The 21943-nt window shown below is 37.1% G+C and overlaps 1 protein-coding gene and 1 pseudogene across 1 annotated transcript; both read left to right on the top strand.

Moving 5' to 3' along the window:
• The window catches only part of LOC142644081 (uncharacterized), a 75237-nt pseudogene that overhangs the window by 12931 nt on the left and 40363 nt on the right, over nt 1-21943 (top strand).
• LOC142643080 (strychnine-10-hydroxylase-like) lies at nt 11964-20168 on the top strand. Its single transcript, XM_075817625.1, has 2 exons — nt 11964-13251; nt 19207-20168. Exons 1-2 carry the CDS (start codon nt 12301-12303, stop codon nt 19828-19830), a joined length of 1575 nt encoding a protein of 524 aa, XP_075673740.1. The 5' UTR covers nt 11964-12300; the 3' UTR covers nt 19831-20168.

Raw genomic sequence — 21943 nt, 5'->3', positions numbered from 1 at the left:
CTGAGAACCCGAAGACCCGAAGAAAGGAAGGCCAACATTTAGAATGAAAGATGAGGTCTCTCCAGGTGTGCCCGAAGATGAGGTGGCGTGGACGATAACTAAATAAGGGGCATGTTACAAATATCTGGTTGTAATAGGCTGATTTGGAAGGTTGCAAGGTTGCATTAAATGCTGGGCAACAACCATTCTGGCCGCATTAATTAGCAAGCATCTCCTCTATCCGTTGCATTAATGTGGACATGACCTGAACAGTACAGGGATGCAAAGTGGAATCTTGTTCCATTGCCGACGGACAAGTGTCACGGGAAAAGGACCGCAGATTGCAAGGTGTAAGGCTACGATGAAAGCAAAGAATAGTATAAATAGGAATCAAGAGATTACGAGTGGGGGGCTTTTTGTTGTTGAACCCTCTCTACCAAATGTATTGTATGAGGACTCTTAAGTGAATAGAGCAACAATAACGTTTCGAAGATTGATTTTATGAGCTTTTGGTCCTTACAAAACCAATAATATTTATTAATATGTCAATTTGTAATTTTTTAAAATAAAAAAACTGATAATAATTTTAATATTCTAAAAAAAATCATTCTTATATTTTTCATTTGATTAAACTGTACCCACAAAAATACTACTCGATTATCTAGTCAATTGTGTTGTGCGCGGGTCGATTGAAGTCTATCTTTTTCTTTCTTTCTTTTTATCCCAAATAGTGTAAAGTCATTGATGATGGAAACCAAGTCATATTATAAGGGTTTTATAGGTGAGTGTGTATCATGCAAGCAAGCATTAGTAAAAGTTATGGGACCCGCTGAGTGCATGCAGGGAAATGATACTGCATGTGTCTAGGTCAAGAAAGAAAGAAAGACATAATGGTCCCATTCACCATATTCCCATCTTTAGTTATGTTAGATTTGCAAAGTGTACATAGTTGACCATCCAAAAACCATAACGTCTTATGCTCAACCAAACTTAAAATATCATTGATCCAAAACACTACCAGTACAGTTTGGAAGATCTTAATTTGTTGTATCTTTGAATTTTTTGGCCGTGTTTTATTTCAAAATATAAAAAATATATTGGAAAAACTTGAACTAAAAATGCATATATCAAAAGAGTAATTGGATTTATGACAAACTAAAGTATCACATGCATACATTTGTCTTTTAACGAAGGGGTAGGCAAGTATAACACACCTAATGAGGAGCCCTCTATGAGAATGAGAGGAATAAGCCACACTTTCCTGTAATGTCAAGAATGGAATGTCCATGTGTGGTTTAGAGGGTGAACTACACCTCTTCGCTTGTACTCTCTCATTCCATCTTCGAGTAACCACCACTAACACAAATGTGATATAGCAATGCTTTTTATGTGATATATATGTGTGTGTTTGTGTGTGTGAGAGAGAGTATTAGAATACATTTGATTTTTTTAAGGCCAGACCGATACTTTTACAAGTAAAGGATAGAGACCTTTTTATTATGATCACTCAAAATGCAAGTTCGTCCCATTAAGCCATCTATAACCAACACAAAAAAGGTCCAATATAAACAAAACATGGTGATCACTAATTCACTGTCGAGTCTAATAGATGCTTAGTATAAAATACACCCCAAACTAATCCATATTTTATATATATACAAAAATGACAATGTTAGTGAACATATATAAGGACATACTAACAAATTCTTCATAAGAATAATATTAATTAAACTTAAATATGCATTACATAATAATAAAATACACACACGGCAAGATCATTATTGTTCTTTCTCCTAAAAGCTTTGAAAATTGCACTTAATCATTTTTTGTAACACATGCAACATGATCAGAATATTATTCTAACTGTTTTCCTTTTTACACTCTGTTGAACATAGGCATATGTAACACAAGATGATACATTAATGATGACTTTAACTGTTAGAGAAGCCGTGTATTACTCAGCTCAGCTGCAATTATCCGACTCCATGTCAAAATCAGAGAAGAAAGAGAGGGCTGAAACAACAATAAAAGAGATGGGTTTGCAAGATGCAGTGAACACTAGAATTGGGGGATGGGGAGTCAAAGGCCTTAGTGGTGGGCAAAAGAGGAGAGTTAGCATTTGTATAGAGATCCTAACACGCCCCAAGCTTCTCTTCCTTGATGAACCAACAAGTGGGCTTGATAGTGCAGCATCATATTATGTAATGAGCAGAATTGCAGGCTTAGGCCAAAGAGATGGGATTGGAAGGACCATTATTGCATCAATTCATCAACCCAGCAGCGAAGTCTTTCAGCTCTTCCACAATCTTTGTCTCTTGTCTTCAGGTAGAACTGTATATTTTGGTCCTGCTTCTGCAGCTAATGAGGTAAATAATTGAAAATTTTCTTTATATTTTTGTACCATATATTACTATTAGAGTTGGAATAAGTTATTAACAAATCTAATTACTTCCAATTCAATGCAGTTTTTCACTTTAAGTGGTTTCCCTTGTCCCACTCACCAAAATCCATCTGATCACTTCCTTAAAACCATAAACAAGGATTTCCAACAGGTAAGACATTTCCTTCCTTGGAGACCCTTATTAGTCCTAGTAGTATCCCTCTCTTTTATATTTGATTTTGGTTATATTGTACATTATGTATTTAACTTTTAACCTTTATTTCAAAATCATCATTTTTTTTTTTAAACTTTTAAACGGGCCTTTATTGAAAATACATGAAATTGATGTCATTTTCTGACATAAAACTCGTGACATGGCATGAATTGTACTTGTCACGTTTATGTCAATATTCTTCATCCACCAGATGACGGTAAGGACATCTTCAAAAAAAAGATTTGAAAAAAATATAGAAGATAAATTATTTCAAAAGTGAACTCAAATCCCTTTTTGAGTACATAAAAATAATAAGTAAACCTTATGAATCTTGTAATTTTTTGTGTAGGACGTTGAACAAGGTTTAGCTGGAGCAATATCGACAGAGGAAGCAATTGAGATACTTCTAAGTTCGTATAAATCTTCAGAGAGGTACGAGCAAGTGCGGAAACAAGTAGCTGAAATATATAAACAGGTGAGCAAGTAATAATTTACCTAATAGTGTAAGTTATTTTCTGCATAATATGGTATACAAATTGATGACAGTCACATGACCAGAGAAATGGAAAATAGTTAACTGAAATTTACTTTGGTTTCAGGACCATGGAGAATTGGAGACGAAAAGAAGCCATGCTAGCTTTCTTACTCAATGCTCTGTTCTAACGAGAAGATCTTTTGTGAACATGTATCGTGACCTAGGCTACTATTGGTTGCGCCTAGCAATTTATATCACATTATGTCTAGGCCTTGGTACCGTGTATCACAATATTGGGCATAGTTATGCTTCAATTCAGGTAAGAGAGTATTTATAAAAATCGGGAAAGAGAGAAACTATAAAGAATACTATTCGGACAAACAAGAATAGAAGTATAAATTGATTTCATTCTTGCATGTCATATTAGAGAATTAAATTCATAATTTCCTAACAACTTAAGATAATCGGCAACTTAACATAGTACGACATAGTCTTATAAGGATGTTAAAATTGATAAACATTGTAATTTTGGTTGTTTCAGGCTAGAGGTGCGTTGCTTTCATTTATAGCTTCATTCCTAACGTTCATGGCCATTGGTGGATTCCCTTCTTTTGTGGAGGACATGAAGGTATTTTAACTTATTTTGAGGTCCAAAAGTGTTGGTTGAATTTATACATATTAGTACTTTCACTAATGGCTTATTGAAAAGCTTAATTTGCGCAAATAAGATGCTCTTGATATTCGTTGCTCATATGTTTTTTTAGCAGTATAAGTATTGATAAACTTTCTCCAATCATAACCTAGGTATTTGAACGAGAAAGATTAAATGGGCATTATGGTGCTACTGCATTTGTTATTAGCAACACACTCTCTGCAGTGCCATACTTGATACTGGTTTCAGTTATTCCTGGAGCAATGGCTTATTACTTGCCTGAACTACGCAAAGGACATGAACATTTTTTGTACTTTGCTCTAGTGCTATTTGCATGTATGATGTTGGTTGAGAGCCTAATGATGATTGTTGCGAGTATCGTGCCTAATTACCTAATGGGCATAATAACTGGTGCTGGAACTCAAGGGCTAATGATATTAGTTGGTGGTTTCTTTAGATTGCCAAATGATTTACCTAAACCATTGTGGAAATACCCACTACATGAGATTGCTTTTCACAAGTATGCTTACCAAGGAATGTTTAAGAACGAGTTTGAAGGAGAAGTATATCCCAATAACAAAGTTGAAGGACCACCCATCATCACTGGAGAAGAAATTTTGAGAGATTTATGGCAAGCTGAAATGGGTTACTCTAAGTGGGGCGATCTTGCTGTCTTGCTAGGGATGATAGCTTTTTATCGACTTATGTTTTTGGGCATCATCAAGGCTAATGAAAAGGTCAAGCCTATGATTAAGGCTTTCATTTCAATGCCTCCTAAGCAAAATACACAAGTTACAGTGAATCCTTCTTCTACACCCTTACATGGAGAGATGATGTAGTGCAGGATTTTTAGCATAATGGATTCTACTTGAAAACAATCTATGTGAACTGTGAAGTTCTGCCTTTTCTTTTCAAAACAAATAAGACTGGTTTGATTGGTAATGTTATAGGTTCTTAAACAATCTTTCAAAAATTTACAAAGAAGTTGATGTAGGCTTTGTCTGTTTCGTTGTAAAATGCTATTTAGAAAATTTATTAAGCATTTTCCAATATTTGTTTCCTTGTAAAAATTTGGTCAAACATAAAACATTTTTGTTGATCAGAATGTGTAACAGTTGAAACGTTTTACCAAAAAATATGGGTTGGGTGTGCCGATCTAGTGGGTTGTACATGGAGGTAGATTGGGTTGTGAGATTGGAACACGTTTTCACCGAACGCTTAAATGGGAATCAAATCCCAGATTTTTTATTTGTTGACAACAAATTTTACCAATTTAATGAACAAGAACCCATTATTTTAGTCATACTAGAAAAACCAATGACATTTTAGAGACATCACTAAAAGAATCTTCCCAAAGAACAAAAAGACAAAAAAGAAACTTCCAAGCACCATAAGTATATTAAGGATAAAAAGGAGGACAAGTAGGTAAACAAGTCAATATATACACAACCAATATCTAATGATTCTCCATTTAGAGCAGATATACACTAGCCTTTCCCTTCACACTGCCTAAAACTAAATCTCTCTCTATATAAATAAATAAATAATCAATCTCACTCTAAATCTGGTCATGGCTTCTCTTATTCACTTAACTCTCCAACCTAACACAAACCTAGAAATCAGTATTGCAATATTAGAAATAGAAACCATTAATCAACTACCAAGCAAAAACAAAGGAGGTGCCTTAAACATGAAGGTGGTTCGGACTCAACTGGACGATGGTGTTTTCTTGACATGGCAAGATCTATGTGTGACTGTATCCAATCGAAGAAGTGGCACCAAATCGATCCTTCACGGTCTATCTGGTTATGCCCCGCTCGGGGAGCTTCTAGCTATAATGGGTCCTTCTAGCTATAATGGGTCCTTCTAGCTATGGCAAGTCTACACTTCCTGATGCATTAACGGGTAATACAAAGTCTTTTTTGAAAGCTATAATCTAAAAGTTTTGTTGTGCTTGTCAAAACTCTTAAAACAATATAACAAACTCTCTCTCTCTCTCTCTCTCTCTCTCTCTCTCTCTCTCATGCATGTGTGATTTACATGTACTAATTCCTTGCTCTGAATAAGAATATAGTAATTTGAAATATTAATCTATTACGTTCTAAAAGTTTAGAACAATTGACAAATTGTGAACACAAACTTGTCTAAATATAAATCCTAAAGTCTATAGGTATTATTAAACAATGTTTAAGGTGATACAAGTCAAAATTCAAGAATATACAAGCTGCAAAAAGAAGAGTTTAGAAACTGTCTGGTTCGATCGATCGAAGAACAAGCTCGACCGATCGAAACACATATCTATAGAATTTTAAGTCGGCCCAAACAGCAGTTCAAGCCCATTAAGGATTAGGATTTCAAATCTACTTCTTTTAGTATATAAAGGAAACCCTAAGCACGTTTTTAAAAAGGATTTTTAGAGAGAGAAGAGATTGCCTCTTTTGTAGATTTAGGGTTTTGTACCCTAAAGCTCTCTAGAGTCTTTGTTGAGTTATGTGTTGAATCTTTTGAGAGATTTGAGAAGTGTTTACCTTCATACACACACATAGCGCTATCAAGATCAAGATTTGCATCAAGAACTTGATGGCGGTTTCAGTTATCGCATAAAGAACTTAAAGGAGATCCAAAACCTTTGATTGGAGTCTCAAAGTCTCAAGTAGGAGAACTTGTGGTTGCTGTAGATCAAGGAAAGAAATAGTCTGTGGACTTGAAGCTGTCATGTGGTCGTGATAGTTAGTTTTCTACACGAGGTAGCAATAGGATGTTAGTGGTCTAAGTTCTATTTTACAAACTTCAAATCTTTCATAGTAGATTCGTTTTACCTTGAGGATAACTAGGTTAAATCCACCCCAAGTTTTTTACCGGTTTGGTTTTTCCTTGGTCATCATATCATTGTGTTCTTTATTTTCAGCTTCTTTACATGATATGATTTTATTGCGCTAACCTAGATCTGTGAAATTTATCTAAGTAATCACTTGGCTAAATAACTAGGTTAAACAACTTGTGTTAAGGAGTCTAAAACTGTACAATTGGTATCAGAGCTGGTTGGCTCTTGATTTAGGTTATTATACCTAGAGTTGATCCTTGATCCCTATTATCATGGATAATTTGAAGTGTCTTTCTGCTCATCTTTGTGCTGATTTGAATAAAAAAGACACTATTGCTTTTGTTGATCTTTTTGGTGCTTGCGAAACTTTTCGTAAGAAATTATCTGAATCTTTGAAAATTTATACAAAATTTAAACAAGAGTTAAAATTGGCTAATCTTGCAAAAGAGGAATTGATTGTCAGATTAGATGAATCTAATAAAAAGAATGAATCTTTGAGAAATCAAAATTCCTCTCAAGATAAAAAGATGAAAAGCTTGGAATAAGAGTTAGTTGAGTCTAAAGCCAAACTTGAAAAGTTAACTAGTGTCAAGTCTACAGTTGATAATAGAAGTGTTTTTGTTTCTCTTAAGCCTAAAGCTAAAAAAGTTTATATCCTTCATTTCAAGAGGAATAATAAAGAAAATGCTTATTTTGCTAGGTTAGACAAAGGTAAAATTTCTAATGTAGACGTTGAAGTTTCTAAACCTAAGTCTAAACCTACTACTAATATGCAAAAGAAATTTGTTTTTGTGCCTATCTGTCACCTTTGTGGAGTTGTTGGTCATATTAGACCAAATTATTCTTTGTTGAGGCAAAAACCAAAATTTGAGACTAGATTTGCTGTTAGGAATACTGATGTTCCTAAATTTGTTCATATTTGTCACTTTTGTGGTGTCTCCGTTCAGATATATACTAGCCTTTCCCTCCACACTACCAAAAACTAAATCTCTCTCTATATATAAATAATCAATCTCACTCTAAATCTATTCATGGCTTCTCAACCTAAAACAAACCTAGAAATCAATACTGCAATATTAGAAATGGAAACCATTAATCGACTGCCAAGCAAAAACAAAGGAGGTGCCTTAAACATGAAGGTGGTTCGGACTCAACCAACGGATGGTGTTTTCTTGACATGGTAGGATCTGTGTGTGACTGTTTCCAATCGAAGAAGTGGTACCAAATCAATCCTTCAAGGTCTATCTAGTTATACCCCGCCTGGGTAGCTTCTGGCTATAATGATTCCTTCTAGTTGTGGCAAGTCTACACTTCTTAATGCATTAGCGGGTAATAACAAAGACTTTTTTGAAAACAATAATCTAAAAGTTTTGATGTACTTGTCAAAAACAATATAACAAATTAAATCTCTCTCTCTCTCTCTCTCTCTCTCTCTCTCTCTTTTGCATGTGTGATTTACATGTACTAATTCCTTGCTCTGAATGAGAATACAGTAATTTGAAATATTAATCATCACCCAAAACATAGTACTTCAAATTTTAATCAATGTCACTATTGTAGGTTTTTTTTTTTAATTTTATAATTCGATAGTTGATGGTGGAATGATTTAAACTCTGATCTCCATAAAAACATCAAAAGGTGTCAACTAATTAAATTAAGCTCGACCATAGTTATAAATTGCTTCCTAATTATCATACTTCACCAAAATAAGAGATCACCATCGGACATCACATGATTACCAAACTTTGCATGAATAGTAGGAAACAAATATATATATATATATATATATATATATATATATATATATATATATATATATATATATATGTTAGCCCTTAACGTACTTTACACGATCTTTATTTAGAGCATCCACATCAGTGGACGTAAAATTTCTCTCTATTTTGCAAAAAAAAAACATATATTTTCTATTTTACACACTCCTTTTACAAAAGCACGCACGTCAATTTATCTATTCTACCATCTATTTTATTTAAATAATAATATTTATTTAATTTTTTATTATATCAAACTAACAACTACCCAGCCCCACCCCCCTCTTTCTTTCTTTTTCTCTCTCCAACCCTTTCTTTTTCTCTAAACCATCTCCTTCTTTCTTCTTCTCCTTTTCCTTTTTCCTTTTTCCTTCTTCTCTTTATTCTTTCTTCTTTTTCTTCAACATTCTCGGTGGGATCTGTTAAGTTCTAAGACCTTAGGGACTAATGTATTAGAACTTCAATATGTATTATGTTGGCAAACCATGATCAAAACATTTAATCCAAGTCTAAACTTGCTCAAAGTTTGGTTTAATGTAAGTTTGGAATCGAGTAGTTGTAGGAAATTACTGTTCTATTTCTGCATGACTCGATCGATCGAAGAATAGACTCGATCGATCAAGAATCGTTAATCAAGAATTTTCCCAAAGTAGGGCGGGTGATTTCTGGGGATCTTCCCGAAGTAGGACGGGCAGTTTCTCCTTGACGAGGTCAAGATTGGTCATCAGACCTTTGCCCTTACCTATTCCCAGCCAGGAGGGTAACCTTACCACGCCGGACCCTTGACTGGCAGGTAATCCCGTCACAGTCTTTGTTTCTTACTATGACGGTTCAACTTTTCAGTTGAAGGTCTCTTTGCAGATGGAAGAGATGGACCCGTCTTGGGAGGAAGGTCACCCCCTTACTTTTTCTTAACTGCCTGCTGTTTGATAATGGCCCTTCTCCTGGCATCGTTCATTTCTGCAAAAGAAGACGGTAAAAAATAATGGTATAAGTTAAAGTAGCAGTGGAAGGATAAAAGACTTACGTTTGCGCACTCCTGAGTCGTATCGACGGGCTGCAATTGAAGGTTCTGGACCGTCACAGTACCAATGCAGCGTGTCCAAGGTGACGAGCTTTATCCAAGTCATCTCCGACAATTTAGTGGTTTGGAAGATTTTTTCCAAGAAACCGAATTGCTTTGTGGTAAGAGGTGGACGGTCCCTCGCTGAAAAAGTGAACGGTTAAGAATAATTACGAAAAAAAAAAAAAAACAACAAAAAAACTTATAAGACGAGCTTATACCGGACGGAGGCATTATCCCCCAAGTTTTATCTACTGGCATGTATTCATGATCACCAGGACAACTCATCCAGTTGTCTCCCTGAAGAAAGAAGTATCGACCCTTCTAGTTACGATTGGAGTCTGGGGTCTCAGACACTAGTCTAAGCACCAGACTCCTCAGTACAAAGCTATACATGCCCTTCGACTTGGTAATCTCAGATGGATGGTAACAATGAAAGAACTCTTCCACTGTTAACCGTCTCGCCCCAATAGACATTACACCATACAAGACCTCAACACTCAGAAAAACCCTCCAAGCATTTGGTGATATCTGAGTGACGGCCAAACCTAAGTATTGAAGATGAAGACGATGTAAGGCACTCAGAGGAAAGCGCGGGCCAGCTTTTAGCATTTGCTCGTAAACACCGACGTCTTCAAGGCTGTCGTAGTAACATTTCTCTGACTTAAAGGGTAGACGGATGGGTATGGTGTCGAGTATTTGGTACTTTTGCCTAAGTGTGTTGAAATGCGCTTGCTTGATGGAAGAAATGAAGTCATTCACCGTCCACAAAGGGAGCATGAAGAATTCTCTGAAACCATCAAGGCCTATGACGGACTGGATCGGTAGATCTATACCGTCTAAGTCATCATTCGAGTCATACTCTGACCCGTCCTCATCCTGCCGTTCATCTTCCACATGGGAAGGAGAGCTAGCTGACAGTTCCCTCTCCTCGCTAGAGGTGTCTTGGTCTACTTAACCTGACGGGAACACCTCTTTGTAGCCCGCTCCCTCGCGGACATAAGACTGACCACTTGACGCCTCACTAGACATCTGACACCTACAGATGATGGGTAAAGGAAACATAAGACTCTAGATCTATACTGACGACGAACTAACATGCGAAATAAAAAACAGAAACTAAGTAAAGAAAGTACTCACAGCTAGACGGTACGAAATGGGACGAACAAGCTGAAAGTACGACAAATCTCAACTTCTTAAGGCGACGGATCACACAATGTGGACGGTTGCGCTCTGATCAGTGGAAAATTCTCCAAAGTGTAAAAATGAAAGGGATGGACAGTATACATAGAGGGAACAGCGCGGTAAACGAAGGGGCGCATCGATTCCAACAAACCACCAGTGGAGTATCACCACGTGTCCCTGGTACATTTATGACATTGTTCCAACCTGTCCATCAAAACACGCCTGTTAAGGGTCAAAACAAACCGTCATTCCATAAAACCGCAGAGGAAAGTTGACGGTCTCATAGAATGAGGGGGCAACTGAAGGGGAATAAAAATGAACATGACGGATCCACGTGGCTGGATGTGACAATACGTGGGTGACAGATTGATGGTCGACAACCAAGGAGTTCGGATCCACAGTGGATGGACAGATACAACGCAATAGACATTGGTTCCAAGAATTCCTATATAGGATTCACACTTTTTCGATTAAGTCTGATGTGGCTTTGCTTGATCTCCACGCGAACGTATATAAGAAGAATTCTTGCGTCACACGTTTAGGCCTTGATCAAAGGAATTCTAAAAGGTGTGTAATAGGAAAGAGTTCTAATTCTATAAGGAAAGGATTTCATAGTCAAGGCACGGGGGGTTAACCCTACGCTGCTATAAATACCTTAAAACCCTCGTAAATTAAGGTACACATTATTGACTCAACTCTGGCACTCTAAGATTGAAATAAAAGCTCTAACTTGACCTTCAGAGGGTTTTTGGCTGATACCACACCAGTGCTCTCTATTAGGTCTTTTCTCTTTTCATTTTGAAGGTATTGTTTCGATTTGGGAGTGCGTGCAGCTTATTGGTGATTTTTCGGCATCATCAATAGCCAAATGATATACCTAAACCATTGTGGAAATACCCCTTACATGAGATTGTTTTTCATAAGTATGCTTACCAAGGAATGTTTAAGAACGAGTTTAAAGGAGCTGTTCTTCCTTCATTCATTATATAATTTTCAAATTCTCAACAACTATATTTATTAAATCTCCTAATGATAATATTTTAAAATTTTCGGATGATATGTTTTTTTTTATAACAAATTTAGTAGAGCACTTGTGGCAATGATATAATGAGTCGTAGAGTTGTCTAATTTTAACAAAAGTGTTATGTTCTAAACATTTTTGTAATATTTTCACAACAATTAATATGTAGTAAGTTGTTACTAATTTTAATTTGAACACACTGCTTAAATTAATTTTTTTTTCTCACTAATATTAACTAGTAACAACCTACCACTTAAAATTTATTATAAAAATATTGTAATTGTATTTCTTAATTTTAATTTCTTATTCTTTATTTTATTTTCTCTTTGTCTCTTTATTTTATTTTTCATCCACATGTTTCTATATTTTTTTCCTTTTTTTTCTCCACGTACGCAGTTCTTTCCCTTATCTCTATCTTCACTTTTCTTTCCCTTATCTCTATCTTCACTTTACTTTTCTTTTCTACCACTCCAAAACAGACCAGACCAGATGCTCTCTTTCTTTCTCTCTCTCTCTCTCTCTCACACGCACACACTCAAAGATTGCCGGCGGATTACAAAGGGTAGAGAGACAACATTTTAAATCGGCGTTCACGTATGCCTGTCCTCCGAATGACAATACGAATTTATTGCTTACCACGTATCTTGTAAGAACTAAGAACCACCTCGTTTCTAGTTTGGGCTATATATATTCTACCACAAAACCATTAATTGTCACTCGCCAGAAACATCAACCATGCTCTTCTCTTTCCCATTCTTCACAAATTCTATGGCTAGCATAGTCACCATTTTCATGTTCATATTCTTTCTAATATGGATATCAAGAAGGGTTCAAAGAACTGCTAGTAAAGATAAAGTTCTACCTGAAGCTAGTGGGGCTTGGCCTTTGATTGGCCACCTCCACCAGTTCGGAGGGTCAACACCGGCTCATATAGCCTTGGGTAACATGGGTGAAAAGTATGGACCAATCTTCACAATTTGGTTGGGTGTGCATCGAACAATAGTAGTAAGCAGTTGGGAGATAGCCAAAGAGTGTTTTACTACCAATGATAAAGCCTTTGCCAACCGTCCTAAAAGTTCAGCTCAAGAAATCTTGGGCTACAACTATGCCATGATTGGGTTCAGCCCTTATGGTCCCTACTGGCGCCAAGTGAAAAAAATGGCCACGCTGGAGGTCCTCTCAAACTATCGCCTTGAAACGCTCAAACACATTCGAGAAGCTGAGGTAAATGATTCTATAAAAGAGATCTATAAGCTATTGGTCAAGAACAACAAGGTGTTATTGGAGATGGAGAGATGGCTTGGGTACACAGTCCTAAACGTTATATGTAGGATGGTTGTTGGACAAAGATTTGGTAAGGCTACGACCAGCGTTGAGAATGATAGAAATGATCAGTGTCTAAAGGCATTGAGAGAGTTTGCAGAATTGAGTGGAGAGTTTGTGGTCTCAGAAGCACTACCGTATCTAAGGTGGTTTGACGTGGGGGGGAGCAAGAAAGCCATGAAGAAAACTGCAAAAGAATTGGATGATGTGATTGAAGAATGGCTAAAGGAGCATAAGCAAAGGAAAATTTCTGGTGGGGTGAAAGAACACCAAGATTTTATGGATGTATTGCTATCCATTGTCACTGATGATGATGAGACTTCCAGTTATGATGTTGATACAATCGTCAAAGCTACATGCTTGGTAAGCTTTTGATAACCCTATTACTTCATACTGAATTTATAACCTTTTTTCGTGTTTGCAAAATTGTATAAAATAATTTTTGTAATAAATACTGCTCTATTGAATTTGTATTGACTTCGAAGAGTAACAATTAAATTTCTTTTTTCTCTTTTTTTGAGGTAAAATAGGTAGAAACTTTTATTTAGTAAAAACTGTAAGTACAAGGGAAATATATACCCTGTTTTAATCCGAAAACAGGGGATAAAAAGAACATAAAAAAAAATGATCAAATATTGATACATAGCAGTCGGCCCTTTATAAGCTTCATTGTTGACCCTCGGCCTTTCTGTCCTGTTGCTGTGCCTGCATGAATCTTTGGTATTCTTGCAAGAAACCGTTTGCCCCCCTCAGTATGTCTCTTGGATAGAGTTGGACCGGTTCAAAGTAATATTTGTTCCTCGCCTTCCAAGTTGCCCAAGCCGTGACTACCCACTTTTCCACGTCATGCACTTCTAATTTATTCACCATCCTTTGGAGAAGCATAAAGAAATTATAGTCTGTATTTGGGCATTCCTGAATTCTTCCATTGCAATAAGCCCATACGTTCCTTGCTAGGGGGCATTCCCACAATAGGTGTCCAACTGATTCGGGCTTCTGACAGCACATACCACACATGGGGTCTACCTGCACTCTTTTCCTGTTTAAATTCTCTCTGGCTGGCCATATGTTTGAGCATGCCCTCTAGAGGAACATACGGACCTTTGGTGGCACGTTCAACCGCCACAACTTCCTCCAAAATGTTCCGTCTCTTCTGACTGCTGAGTGCTCAACCCGAAAGGTGACCCTTATCCTTATAGCTACCTTGTAAGCAGACTTCACCGAGAAAACCCCTGATTTTGTCACTTTCCATATCAGGGTGTCTCGGCTCCCATCTTGTTGCAGTGGAGTAGCAAGAATCTCCATCCTTGTCCTGTGTGTAAAGAGGTCGAAAATTTTCTCCCTATCCCATTGTTTCCTGTGTCCATCTATCAGGTCCTTAACCATCAGCCCCTGCTGTTGTTCACCCAGAAAAACCGGTTCATGAGAGAGTCAGTTGTGTGTAGTGACGCCGATAGTTCAACCATCTCCCACTATCCATTTGGACCCTTCACATATGATGTTTCTTGCTGCAAGCTCCTCCATACATAGGATGGGTTATTTCCCAACTCAACATCCATAAAAGAGAAGTTTGGGAAATGCCTTGATTTGTACACCCAATAGAACAGTGAGTGACTGTTATGGATAAAAAGCCATGCTTGTTTTGCTAGCAAGGCTAAGTTGAACACTTGTATGTCTCGAAACCCCATTCCTCCTCTTGCTTTTGGGCTGCAAAGCTTTTACCAATTGATCCAATGAATTTTCTTTTCATCTTTTGTTTGACCCCACCAATATTTAGCTAATGTAGAGTTTAGAGGGTCACATAAGGCATTTGGGATTTTGAAGATTCCCATAGTGTATGTGAAAATGGCTTGGGCCACTGTTTTGATTAGTATCTCCCTTCCAACCTTTGAAATAAATTTCTCCTTCCACCCTTATCCCTTTCTTTGTAATTTTCTCTTGTAGGCCTTTGAAAGTGTTGACCTTTGATTTTCCTATGGTCATGGGCAAGCCTAGGTATGGTTCACAATCTTCCATAATTTTGCATAGCAATAATGCTTGGAATTCTGCCTTAACCGAATCCCTTGTATTTCTGCTAAAGAAGATGGATGTTTTGTGTCTTCTCGAAGCAGCTTCATACCTCCCAAGATTATTTATAAGGTGCTACCCCTTCTTCATTGTGACTTGGCAAAAGATGAAGCTATCATTTGCAAACAACAAGTGAGAAATGCATACTCCATTTTTACTAAATAAAATCCCATGTAGGTGTTTTGTCTCCACGGCCTTTCTAATAAGGGATGAGAGGCCCTCCACACATAGTAAAAATAGATAAGGGGATAGGGGGTCTACTTGTTTTAAGCCCCGTGAGTGTGAGATGTACCCTTTGGTTCTCCATTTATGAGCACCGAGTATGTTGCTGTATGAATAGTCGCCATAGCCAATTGCACCCACCTTCCATCAAAACCCAATTTTAGCATGATTTGCCAGAGGAAAGACCACTCAACCCGGTCATATGCTTTGCTGATATCCAGTTTGATTGCCATCTACCCTTCCTTTCCTATTCTTTTAATCCTCATCCTGTGTAACACCTCAAAAGCTATAATTGTATTATCATTTATCAACCGATTAGGAACAAAAGCACTTTGTGAATCCGATATTACATTGGGTAGAATTAATTTCAAGCGATTAGCTATCACTTTAGAGACAATTCTGGATACAACATTTCTTAAACTTATAGGCCGGTAATTAGATACATTTTTGGGCTCATTTACTTTTGGAATAAGGACAATGTGTGTGTAATTCATCTTATGCAGAAAATGACCTGAATGTAGAATAGATAAAACAGCACGTGTGACATCATTACCTACTACATGCCAAAATTTTTGAAAAAATAATGGAGACATACCATCGGGACCTAGAGATTTTGAGGGGTGCATGCTAGTCTTTCTAACCTCTTCTGGTGTATAGGTTGAAGGAGTGTATGGTTCATATCTAGATGGACCACCTTATCCACCAAGTCCAAGACCGACACCAAATTTGTTGGGTTTGATGTTGTGAACAAATTCTGAAAATAATTTTCAACCAATCTGGTTATGTCAGCATCTATTGTACGCCATTGTTCATGCTCATCCAGGAATCCATGGATATGGTTCTTTCTTCTTTGTTGGTCGGCTCTCTGGTGAAAATATCTTGTATTTTTGTCTTCAACAGGAAGCCAAATAGCCCTAGATCGTTGCCTCCAAAACAATTCATCCTGTAAGAGCAAACAATTGATCTCATCTCGAACTTTGTGAATCTGGTCTTGGTTTTGGGCTAGGTTCATAGAGGTTAGTGCTTCCAATTCTATATACTTCAACTCAATTTACTCCTTAGAATTGCCCAAAGTTCGGCTCCACCTCACCAAAGCCATGCGGCAAGCTTTTATTTTTTCAAATAATTGGTACATGGGGCTACTCGTGAGGTTCACTCCTTCCCATGCCTCTCAGATCAACCCCTCACAAGTCGGATCTGATGCCCACCTCTCTTCAAACCTTTTTGGGTTTCGTCTCCTTCTTGTAATCTGTGTGACTTCCTGTGTGGTAATCAAAATTGGCTCATGATTAGAATATGCCGCATGGAGATGATGCACTCTTGCAAAAGGATAGATTTCCCTCCATTCAGTATTTGCACATGCCCGATCCAACCTCTCTTGAACAAAAGCCCTTCCCGGTCTCCCATTCCTCCAGGTAAATATGTTTCCAATGAAGCCAAGATCACTCGACCCACAATTTAATAGTGCTTGGCAAAAATCCTCTAATGGCCTGGGTGGTTGTGGGAGGCACCCTTGCTTTTCCTCTAATGACAATATCTCGTTGTAGTCACCCACACACAGCTACGACATGAAATTTCGATGTGCCTCTGGTCTTCCAAAAAAACCTGTTATTCTCTAAGGTGTAGGTGAATTATTCATGATTCGAGCGTCAATATGATTCAAAGAAAAATTTTAAACATGTAAATCAACACCTACCTTCCACATCATTGCAAGGCCACCCACTCTACAGACACATGGGACTGCTAGCATAGAATCATAGTGTAAATCGGCTTGAATAGTTTTCATCTCTTCAACTGTCTATTTTGCCTCCATAAGAAACAAAATATTGGGAGCTTTTCCTCTCACCAAATGAGAGAGTACAATGCCTACACGTAGGTTCCCAAGCTCCCGACAATTCCAACTTAGGACGATCATTAAGCTCGATGGGGCTAATCATCCGCCTCCACTGTTTTAATTTCAACATTTTTTGCCGCTGCCCTTGATTTTGTCCTGGACCCATCATGTGCTTCCCCCTCCTGTGATCTTTTCTTGCTTGTTTCTAATCTACTCGTGGGTGTTGTAGTGTTTGATGAGGCTTCCCTAGCAATTTTAGTCCACTTAGGAGTCTTTGGTCGTGAGGTTTGAGTTGGAGCACGTGATTTCTCCTCATAAATGTGTGAAGCTAGGGTTTCACTTTGAGAATTAGTTCCTGAATTTCTCATATTGCCCACATATGTTATCGGAACCGTAATAAACTCCTCAACCTGTAATTCCACGTTTTTCTCCTTCCTATTTAGTTCCTTTCCGTTTAAGAGCTCATTATTATCTGGTTTTATTTCCCTCATAACTTCTAGAGTAATTCTCTCCATAAAATCTGGATTTATATCCTCCATAATGGTTTGTTTGATCATGCTGTGACTGTGTCATGCATTGAGTGCCATTATTGAGTCTGTAACCCCGTCATTATTATCCCTTTCCATGCTTGTAACGGACCCAGTAGGAGCCATCACTGGTGAATCAGTTGTCCGTGGAGGTTGGTGGTCCGTTGGCTGCCGACGGGGTGGGCTTAGTGCCTCCTTTCTTGGATGCTCTCTCTACCTTCGACCCCCAACCCGTAGCCAATCTCCATAAGGCAGCTCTTCCCCCTCTCTAACACCCAGACCTGAACACACCTTTGCTTCATGCCCCAGCAGTCCACACCGAAAACACAATCCCAGCAACCTTTCATATTGGAAATCCACCCACACCGTTTCTCCCTCCGGGCTAAGGACTAGTGCCCACGACAAATTGGTTTGTCCAGCGGCATGTCAACTCTAGATCTGACACGTAGGAATTTAACTTGGTCCGCTACTATGGCTTTGCAATCGACCTCGATGACTCTCCCAATTCCCCTTCCAATGTCTGTCCTAGCTTCCTCATTGATCAAGTCGAAAGGCAACCCCCATACTTGCACCCAAATGAAAATTGTTTTGAAGCTCACCTAGAAGGCAGTCATTCCTTTTTCTCACCATCACAACAATAGGATATGATTCTTGAAACTCCACGGTCCATTATTTAAAACCCACTTCAGTTGGCTCTCTATCGCAAACATAAATTGGAACAGCCCATCCCCCACCTCTGTAATCGTCATATCCTTCCCCATCTTCCATACAGACCTGAGAAGGTTTTTTGCAGCTCTAAAATTTATATTTTTAGTCGTATGGCATCTTCCCACTAGACTAAGTGAATAGTCCTCTAGTGTTTTCTCCCAATTTTCGGCACATACTGTAATCACTTCATCTTCATCTGGGTCAACTTAATCTTTTGTAAACGTGCAATAAACTCCGAGTCCATGTTAAGGAAGGAAAAGTAAAAACGATGATGAAAAGACAAAAACCTACACCTAGCGGTTGAGGAAAGTTTGTTCTGTGACCCACACTGTAGGATAGAAAGAAAAAGAGTCTCACTCTACGTGAGAAAAGAAAAGCTCCTAGCAAGAGGAGAAGAAGACAATTAAATTTCTTAGATAGAAAACACATGGCCTATATTAGAAATACAAATTTTTTGAACTATTTTTTATATTCCATTTTATATTTTACGAATTACAACTTACTATGTATTGTTTTTAGTTTTTTTAATAAAATAATTGAAGTTTAAAATAAAATAAAATAAAATTAGACACATAGCTTACCACAATTAATGAAGCATAAATACATCACAAAAAGTGGTGCTGAACATTTATATTCCCCATGTAAGAAGCATTTATCACGTCTATCTCACATAAAATTCAACGTGGATCTGGAACTTCATGTTGCAGAATTAAAAGGTTCAAACAATTTCATGATAATTATCTTGTGCATAATGGTTTATTTAAATCCTGAACTTGAAGGCATGTCATTTTCTTGTCGAATATTAAGCCATATATAATCAAATAGCGTTAAGTTTTGAATTCTAAATGCAATCTGAATTCTTGCTACTACTAAATTTGATTCTTGGACCATAGAAAGCTTAAAGCTTTAGCCGACCAGCTAACATTCTAACTTCCAATTCATATTATGTTACTTTTGTAGGCCCTTATCGTAGCGGCTTCAGATACATCAACAATAACATTGACATGGGCTCTTTCTTTACTTCTCAAAAATCCTGAGACCTTAACAAAAGTCCAGGAAGAATTAGACATCTATGTCGGTAGACAAAGGCAAGTGAAGGAATCAGATATGAAAAATTTGGTATATCTCCAAGCTATCCTCAAAGAAACAATGCGCTTATATCCTGCTGTACCACTCCTATTGCCACACGAGTCAATGGAAGATTGTACCTTGGTTGGTTACCACGTCCCAGCAGGCACACGACTTCTTGTTAATCTTCTGAAACTCCATCGAGACCCAAATGTGTGGGTGGATCCTAGTGAATTTCGACCTGAAAGATTTCTTACAACTCACAAGGATGTTAATGTTAGAGGCCAAAATTTTGAATTGATACCATTTGGAAGTGGTAGAAGAATATGCCCCGGGATCTCATTTGCCTTGCAAGTTATGCAACTCACACTTGCTACTTTGTTGCATGCTTTTGAAATTTCAAGCCCATCAGATGAACCTGTGGACATGACAGAGAAAGGTGGACTTACAAACCCGAAAGCTACCCCACTTGAAGTCTATCTCACTCCTCGCCTTCATGCTCAAGTATATGCATAATTTGACTAGGTATAATTTGATAAATTAAAATATGGTGTGGTGAGATATGCATAATTTGACTAGGTATCATTTGATAAATTAAAATATGGTGTGGTGCAATAAATTGGTGTATGCCTTTTCCATGTAACCAGTCAAAAGGCAAACATTAGAAAAGTAAAAGTCATTTGAAAAAGTTCTGTATTTGTCAAGTCATATTAAGTGTGACTTGTAAATTGCATTTGTCTTGTGAGTTCTGTTTTTGAAGGTTGGATCTTTTTTGTAAAAATAAATTTTTTATTTAGTCATTTTATGTGTCATGTAATTTGGCATTTGACTTATAAATGAGTTATGTTTCTTCACTGTTAGGAATTGTATTAACTATGGGGGAGGTTATGTTTTTAAAATTAGATGTATATAGATGGAGGAGATGTGGAACTTCAAATCAAGCCAAAAATCTTCAACAAGTATGGCCCCCAATACTGCCACACAACCTTCATCATCGTTTCTGTTTGTGGTCAGTGGCGGTGATTTTTTGATAAAAAATATATGTAGCCCAAACTTATAAGTTTAAAATGACAACGATGTAAAGCAAGATAAAATATTTGGGGGTTCGGGAGACGCATAGATAGGAATGAATGATAAAAGGAAAAATAGACCTTGGCTTTAGCATCTATGTGCCGATTCAACAAGTTTAGGGACCAAAAAATTTTTAATTAGGTCTTTTTTATATATTTAAATATCAATTAAATAATGTTTTTTAAATATTGTGTTCTTATTTAAATTTTATTTTTTTGGGTTTTTGAAATATAAAATTACTAATTAAGTTTTTGTATTTAAATTTTAAACTTTTTTTTAAGGTATTTAAATTTTAAACTTGCACAAATAAAATAAATTTATTACATAATTCAATAAACTAGTATCATTATTATACAAATGAGTTGATAGGATATATATCAGATTATCAACTAGAATAATAATTTATAATAATTAATAAAATAAAATAAAGTATTCACTGTACATGTGCAGTGAGTGGGATACCGTGTGGGGCAGTGGGCCTAGTGGTTGTGTCTTAATGAAGTTGGTGATTGTGTGTGGAGAGAAATTATTTGCTCCTCCGGGTGGAGGAGTGACGTGGTCCTCCTATTGATGTGGACCAATAAAATGCAGCCATGTATTAAAAGAAAAGCTGAGTCAGCAACACACCACTTCAGCCATTCAAAACATAAAAACGTGAAATACACTTTCACTTCTCAGCATCAGTTATTCACCGCCCAAATTTTTTGCTCACCGCCCAGCTCTCTTCTCTCCACCTCCCTGCATCATTGAAGAAATTTATTTTTGCATGAACAAGCTTTATGAGATTTTGAACTAACTTTGTTCTTGGACTTTTTTTTCTTGCTTGTTTCCCTCTTTTCCCCTATGACTGAAGTGGCTGCAATCCAATGCTCACCATCGCAACTAACCATGGCTGATCAAGGTATGTCACAAAGTCTCATTTCACTCTTCAAAGTCTTATTTTCTTACTCTATTCTGTCTCTATGTAGTTTATAATACAGTGCCTTCTACATGTTTGATAAAAAGTCCAAGATAAAAAAAAGTTTTAAAAGAATGAAATTTCTATTTTTATTTTTATTTTCTTTCTATTTAGTTTTCCTGACTATGAGCCCTTGTTTTTAACTCTAGATTGTAGGTCTTTTATTTTAGAATGAGTCTTTAATTGAGACCCCCTTAGGTTCAGTATTATAACGTTGTTGGGTTCCTCTGTTTTTTTTTTTTTTTTTTTTGGCATTTTATTGTTGTTGTTGCCGATGCATTTGAATGTTGTGGTGTTTTTAATCATAGATATTAGAGTCAATGAGGAAGGTGTTGAAGATGTTGAAACTTTGCTTGGAATGGTGGTGCATAATGAGGATGAAGCATATAAATTGTACAATGACTATGCCATTTGAATTGGGTTCAGTGTTTGGAAAGAAAAAATCAGATATGCAAAAAATGTTGTAAGACAATGAGATTATGTGTTCAAAAGAAGGATTCCCATGAGATAGTGACAATTTGGATGATAAGAAGTTCAAAAAATTACAAACTAGGACCGGTTGTGAAGCTAGTATCCGGTTTACAGTGACAAATGGTGAGT

The sequence above is a fragment of the Castanea sativa genome, chromosome 7, assembly GCF_040712315.1.
Source record: "Castanea sativa cultivar Marrone di Chiusa Pesio chromosome 7, ASM4071231v1".
In the NCBI taxonomy this organism is placed as follows: Eukaryota; Viridiplantae; Streptophyta; class Magnoliopsida; order Fagales; family Fagaceae; genus Castanea; species Castanea sativa.
Note: the sequence above shows the minus strand (reverse complement) of the source record. Positions and strands in the feature narration are given on the sequence as shown.

What these genes read in the sequence shown, in the direction of transcription:
- LOC142643080 (XM_075817625.1), top strand. Translation starts at nt 12,301, where the DNA reads ATGCTCTTCTCTTTCCCATTCTTCACAAATTCTATGGCTAGCATAGTC. An exon ending in TCGTCAAAGCTACATGCTTG is followed by an intron (nt 13,252 to 19,206) that starts GTAAGCTTTTGA and finishes TTACTTTTGTAG; the next exon opens with GCCCTTATCGTAGCGGCTTC.